This window comes from Anoplopoma fimbria, chromosome 22, assembly GCF_027596085.1.
Source record: "Anoplopoma fimbria isolate UVic2021 breed Golden Eagle Sablefish chromosome 22, Afim_UVic_2022, whole genome shotgun sequence".
Lineage (NCBI taxonomy): Eukaryota > Metazoa > Chordata > Actinopteri > Perciformes > Anoplopomatidae > Anoplopoma > Anoplopoma fimbria.
Window position 1 is genome coordinate 5,005,320 of NC_072470.1, and position 6,701 is coordinate 5,012,020.

The 6,701-nt window shown below is 38.8% G+C and overlaps 1 protein-coding gene and 1 long non-coding RNA gene across 2 annotated transcripts; both read left to right on the plus strand.

Moving 5' to 3' along the window:
- The first annotated feature begins 624 nt into the window (after positions 1 to 624).
- Positions 625 to 1,455, plus strand: LOC129111985 (uncharacterized). Its single transcript, XR_008532357.1, has 3 exons — positions 625 to 718; positions 910 to 1,104; positions 1,224 to 1,455. It is a non-coding gene; the product is annotated as an uncharacterized LOC129111985 (long non-coding RNA).
- Positions 1,456 to 2,134: 679 nt separating this feature from the next.
- On the plus strand, positions 2,135 to 5,033 carry LOC129111937 (rootletin-like). Its single transcript, XM_054624099.1, has 8 exons — positions 2,135 to 2,320; positions 2,410 to 2,482; positions 2,627 to 2,739; positions 2,868 to 2,966; positions 3,643 to 3,827; positions 4,027 to 4,084; positions 4,164 to 4,226; positions 4,336 to 5,033. The coding sequence occupies exons 1-8, from the start codon at positions 2,150 to 2,152 to the stop codon at positions 4,879 to 4,881; spliced, it is 1,308 nt and encodes a 435-aa protein (XP_054480074.1). The 5' UTR covers positions 2,135 to 2,149; the 3' UTR covers positions 4,882 to 5,033.
- Positions 5,034 to 6,701: the final 1,668 nt, after the last annotated feature.

The window sequence follows — 6,701 nt, forward strand, 5'->3', positions numbered from 1 at the left end:
TTTTTCTACTGTTTGTTATTGCTTATTTATAATACTTGTTTTTTTATTTTTATTTTTTTATTTTTATCTTGTCTTTCTTCTACTATGTCTCTTGTGTGCACTTTACTCTATGCTGCTGTAAGCCTGCAAATTTCCCCGCTGCGGGACTAATAAAGGATTATCTTATCTTAATATTTGCCTCTAAAATGCAGTAAAAGTATGAACATAAAATGTATCTCAAAAAAGTACCTCAAGTACAGTACTAAAATATTGAGTTTCTTTCCACCTTTGTCCTCATGTATTTTATTACATTTTTATTTAAAAAAAGGTAATATCGTATATGCAATATACATCAAAAAAATAATAAAGGGTCATTATTCACTTTCAACTGTGTTAATGTTAAACAAACTATGTGGAAAGTGTAAAGGCCCTTTATTGGCCTGTATACAATGAGCTATGGAGGACGAAAAATGACATAAGTATAAATAAATAAATGTATAAATAAATACAGAAATAAATAAATGGTTAAATAAATGTATAAATACAGAAGTTAATAAATAAATAAATAAATACAGAAATATTTAAATGCATTAATAAATGCAGAAATAAATAAATAATTTGTTATGTTTTGTGCAGCACCGAGGACCGCAATCGCGCCAAGTTCACCTCCGTGGCAGTCACATAGCGCGACACCCAGTGTGACACCCACCCAGTGTGACACCCAGGCACCCAGTGGACGGTAGGTTTCTGCGGTCCGATTTTCATGCTAAATCCCTGTAGACTAAAATACTTTCGCCGCTGATGAGTGTTTATTTAGTCTTACTGTGCGTCAGATCACGTTCCTGTAAAGTCCAACATCCAACATGTTTCTCCTGCAACATCAGTATTTTCTAGTATTGATTATAGCTTATCCTCTTAATTTGATTCTAGCCGAGGCTTCAAGACCGTTTGGTCCATACATTGGCGGGAGAAGGAGGCGAACCCTTGCTGCGCCTGCACAACTCCATTCATATATTCGCGCCTTCTGTTGCATTGAGGATAAAAATGCGGCCTTAGTTCCCAACCGATATGCCAAAGATAGACTTGCTGCTGCAGGGCTAGGGGAAAAACGGCTTACATTCCAAGGTAAGTAAGGCATCGTGATAATCAGACGCATTTGTACTTAATTGAGTTATCTTTCAAAAACATTAAACGTTCGTATTTTTCAAGTTAGATCTGTTATTTGTATTATCTTCTATTTTCAGGTATTCATACAGATCCAGACGACTTCGGATAATTTATTTTAGAGGCATATCCAAAACTCCGACAAGGGGGAGCATTTGAGCCATGAATGTTTGAACCAGAATAATGGTTTTTAAAAAAGTTCACTAATTGGAACAGATGTGTATTGTTGTGAAAATGATTTGTTCGCAAGCATATTGTACAATTAAACAAGTGTTTAAATTGACATCTGCTATAAAATAAAAATACTGTCAGTGCGGTCATCACTTTTGTGTTCAGTTTAGTCATGTGAAACAAAGATGAGACTTCTCTATCATAGAGCTTGTGATGCAGGCATTTATTGGAGCATTTCTGATAATAAGCTCACAGTTTGTACAAAGACATCCAACACATTGGACAGGGGGCCATCAGGGTCCGGTAGACTTTGAACTTCTTGGTCAGTTAGTGAGCGTTGCAGCTCAACTTCAGGGACCACAACATCAGGCCGACGATGACCACACGGTCCAGTCCGGTCAACGCCAGACTCCGTAGACTAATTACCAGCATTTAATCAATTAATTAGAAGTTTTAGAAAAAATAACGTTTATACTCGCTGTAATGTTTATTTCAGCATTTAATTATTCTTTTACTTATTTATTTCTGTATTCAAACATTTATTTAAGCATTTATTTATTTATTCCTGTATTTATTTATGCATTTATTTATTTATACTTATGTCATTTTTCGTCCTCCATAATGAGCAGTGTGTTGTCTCAAGTTAAACTTTGAAAAACTTCTACCTGCTAAACTAAAGGGATCTGTCGCCATCTAGTGGCCAAAAGTTGTAATCAGACAACTTTGAGCCACAGGTGAAAGCAATGATGTAGTGATTTTTTACTCCACCTGTTCAAACAAAAGGGAGTGAGGAAGAAGAACCTGCAGCTCCTTGCTTGTCAGGAGAACCTCGGACATGTCGGACAGAGTTTCAGAGATCCTGAGAGACGAACGTCTGTCGTTGAATTACATCCCATCGGGGCGACAGCTCCCCAGGACTCCTCCTTTGACAAGTGTAAAGAAGCAACTTGATTTTTGTAATGAAGACTCAAGTGAGGGTCATGAGGAGCTACAGCAGAGTGCGGAGGTACATGTGTATTATTTCACTGCACGTCTGTATCACATTGTTGTTTTTATGGCTTTATATGTAATCAGATCTGTTCTCCTCATCAACAGAGTGATAGTAGAGATCAAGATGACGATAACCAAAATAAAACGTTTGATTTCAACACTTTGGGGATAAAAATAGGTACCAAATGATTTTTACAACACAGACTGCTTGTTTTACTTCTGTATTATTTTATAAGCTGTTTTATTGGAAATGAATTAGAGATTAAAAGCAATCTTGGTTCAAGTGCCAAAATAATGTCTTCTCCGTTTGTTCGCTCAACAGAACCTGAAGACCCAAACTCCATGCTGAAAGGGATGAAGGGCTATCAGCTGACATCGACCGACTTGGAGTTCATTGAAAAGATGAGAGTAGAGAAACTTTTAAAAAAACTGAAGGTACTTTTTGGCTTTCTCTCTCACTGCTGCTGCTTGATTGTGATCATGTTCTTCACTTTCATTGCAATCATTGTTGCCTAGTGTTTTTGTTTATACCAAATGATTGTACGTATGTTGACTGTCCTCAGGGAGATCATACGGAGGCGCAGAGGTTGTTAAAGAAGGAAATGATGCTGTTAGAGCTGGCTTTGGCTTCAAGGGAGAAAGCCCAGGCTGAACTCCAAAAGGTGAGTTTGAATGACAATAAACAAGATCTTACAACAATATCTTGTGCACACAAATATGAACTTGTAAACTTGAAAAATAAATCTTAAAGATTCTCTATTTGACATTCAGAGCATTAATATAACAGCCAGTGGGAAACTCTATCATGCACCTTTTTTAAATTTGGCATAAAATCTTTACTCAAAGAAGATTTTTATGCAACAGCATCCATTTGATTCCTTGTAGTTCGGTAGCTGATCCAATAGCACATCTGCCCTTTTTTACGATCATAACTTTCTCTGAATGTTCTTTCTGTCTGCTACAGGCATTTTTGCTATCATTTTATATTGCCTCGAAAATAACTATTTTCCAAAAAATGCCCCCCCCCCATAAAGGTCAACGATTGCATAAATGTGAAGTTAAAGATGATGGATCCTTTGAGATCGTTCCTCTGGCATTTACAGTCTGTTAGATAACGTTGGGTGGAAATTCACAAGCTTCAAACACGAGCCCACTGAGCCTGCAGAATAATAATGTGAATATATATATATATATATATATATAATATATACATACACATACATACATACACTCTTATCTTAAACGTAGTTTCATTCATCCTGATAAACCATGTTGTTTTTCGGTCAGCTCCCGTCCTAGTTTCATTCATCCTGATAAACCATGTTGTTTTTCGGTCAGCTCCCGTCCTGTGAAGTCCTCACCGAGTTGGTGAAGGTGGTCCTCAAAATGACATCGCCCTCGACAGAGTTAACAAACCTCGACGCCAAGTCTCTCCTGGCTATGGTGAGGAAAAAAGATGTCCAAAGAGCCAAGAAAGGGAAGATGATTGAGCTCACTCGGCTGAAGAACATGGTGGCAAACAAGTAATTGACAGCTTGCATAGATGTCACTGAAGGCCGTCAATGTCTCATTTTGTGTAAACTTCTATTTATTGTGAATTTAGTCTATTTCAAACCTTTTTTTTATTCAAGAAGCCATCTACGTCCATACGTTGTAGGTGTTGTAGCAGGAAAAAATAAATATTTAGCGTCACATACTAACATGGAATCTTTCAAAACTTAGGAGGAAGAAAGACGCTCATGACAAAGGGCAGCTTGAAAAACAATTTGCCCATGACCGGGTAAGAGAGGCTCCAACTTGTATAACTTTTATTGTTTTGTGAAGTGATTGTTTGAATATTTTTTTTTTTCTGCTTCCAGCTGAAGTTACAGAGATTAATGTGCCAGTTATCAGACCTGAAATCTGAACTTGCACAACAAGAGGTGAGAATCTGATTTGATCTTGTTTAAAACCTACATTTTAGCTGAGTGGGCAAAAAAGTAAAGCTTGTAAGGATTTACTGTACTCTAAAGAAAGACTATGCTTTTACAGGAAGTCTATAAAGCTCTTGAAATGCAGATCAGCGCCCAAGAGGCACCAGAAGAAGTAGACGCTTCAGATGACCTGCAGGCCGCTAAACGACAAGCGAAACATCGAGGAAGGGGAAGAACGAAAGCTCTTAAATCTACTGAAAAGTTGCAAGATACAACAAACCAAAGTAGGTCAACAAAAAGGAAACTCGGGGACCTCCAGACCAGCGTGAAAGATGATCGTGGAAGTAAGAAGGAAGTAAAAAGGGAAACTCTGAAGACGACACAAAAGTCTGGAGCTGCAGTTCAGAAGGAGAAGAAAGCCAGAGGGCCACGGCAGAAAGTCGAGGAGCAGGAGTCAAACTCTCAAGAGTCTGTACGAGCTGTGAGAGGGGGAAGAACACCTCCTGGACCCGCAGCGCCGCAACCGAGAAGTCAAAATCGAGACAAAGCTGTAGAAGCTGCGTCCACGTCAAAGCGAGCTGCTGATGAAGCAGTAGAGGAGACACGAAACGCTGTTCTGAGGAGATCCAAGAAGATCGCCAGCAGGAGGGGCGTGTGTCCGTAGCTTTTAAGGTAATACTAGACCATACAAGTTGTAAGATTGATTTCCCTTTTTTTAAAATGTCATACATGTTCAGATATCGATGGATCCTCTAGCGCCACCGTGAGATGTTATCAGTAGTTTGGTTTATCACATTTCTTTCAGACAGTGATGTCCCAGGATGATGTTTTTTGTATTCAGTTTGTTGCTGAATTAATTCCAACTGTAGGATTTTTGTTTTGTTCCTTTTTATTTATTTTTTTTATATGTATGTTTGATATGTTTTTGGAGGAATCTGCATCTCCTGTTTTTATATATGAAGTGTTCAATGTTTCATGATTTGTAGCTGACTCTTTCCACTGTACAATAAAGTCTGAATATGACAATTATGAATTTAATCTGAAAGTGTATCCCTGACGTTGGGGGTCAAAGGTCGTGGTTTTATGCTTGTCAGCAGCTCGAGGGCCTGAACCCCAAACTCATGACAACCTGAAGTCACAAGCGCTGCAGAATAACTGCAACTTTCCCTCGGGTAGGGTTTCTTGGACGGCCGGGCAGCAATTTGGGTGCAACATTGTTAATCTTACATTAACTCCCAAACAATCGGTCTGAGCGGGGAAAAGAAAAACACCTCCCATTCAGTCTCTGAGTCTCGAGTGGGAGTACATCGTGCTGACAGCTGGAATGTTTTGAGGCAACTTCTTAAATTGCAAATTAAGTTTGAACTGACGGTCAGATTTTTCCTTCATCCGTCAAGATTTGGTTCTCAAAAGGCCGCAGTCTTGAGTTCTGTTATATGTTCTTCACCTTGGGTTTTGATCCTTGACTTTTCCTGCAATCTGGGAGGTTCGTTTTCAGTCTCAATGTAATCCCCAGAACCTGACTAGGGATTTCCCCCCCCCTCACAACTATGCACGGACACATCCATGATTGGTGAGATGTTTGTCTGATGGTCAACGACCCCGGCCAAGACCAAAGTAATACAAGCTCAGGGCGGGAATCCTGGCTCCACATCCTGCCATTAAGTTTAATGGTCTGATACCAATAAAGTCAAACTAATCGTGAGCAATGAGTTTATTCTAGAGCGGGCTTAGTCTTCTTGTTATTCCTGCATGATTTCAGTTTTCTCCTCTGGGGCTCAATGTTCCTCTGACTTTCTCTACTCCTCTTTGCCAAACCTGGAACCCTGAACTGCATTTTAGAAATCAAAGCATGGGAACTTTTCCTCAAATGCGTCAGTTTCAGTAATCAGATCTTGTTTACGGAAGGAGTCCAAGCAGACGGCCGGGATCTCGGCCCAAGTGATTATGGGTCATGGATTATAAAGAAATGACTCATGTCTTTCGCATTGTGGCTAAACTTCTCTCTGTATTTAGGCATTTTAACATTTAACAGATTTACAAAATATATCAGTGGCCGCATTATATTCTGTAGTTTAATATATTAAAGGCAATACATTGGAAAATTAAATTCTTAGTGTACAATTATAGCATTTAATTGTTGATACTTAATGCCATAATGTACAAATGCACAATGTACTTTTTGCATGGATGCATGTAGTGAGAGCCACCACTAGAGAGCAGTGCTACGGATGTTGACCCTCTACTCCACACCATCAAGTCTTTTTGACCTTCTTATCCTCCACTTTTAATAGCTGACATATTTCTGCTGAATCATATGAGGGGATTGGGTGGGGATAACTTAAATTTTGGGGCCTGAAACCAATTTTAGAAGAAAGTGTGTGCATAACTCTAAGAAAAAGATGCATTGGTATTTTGTAATCCTTTCTTATACTAAGGCCAGAGGGAAATGCTTTTTACTTTACAGTTATTGGACAGCTTTTA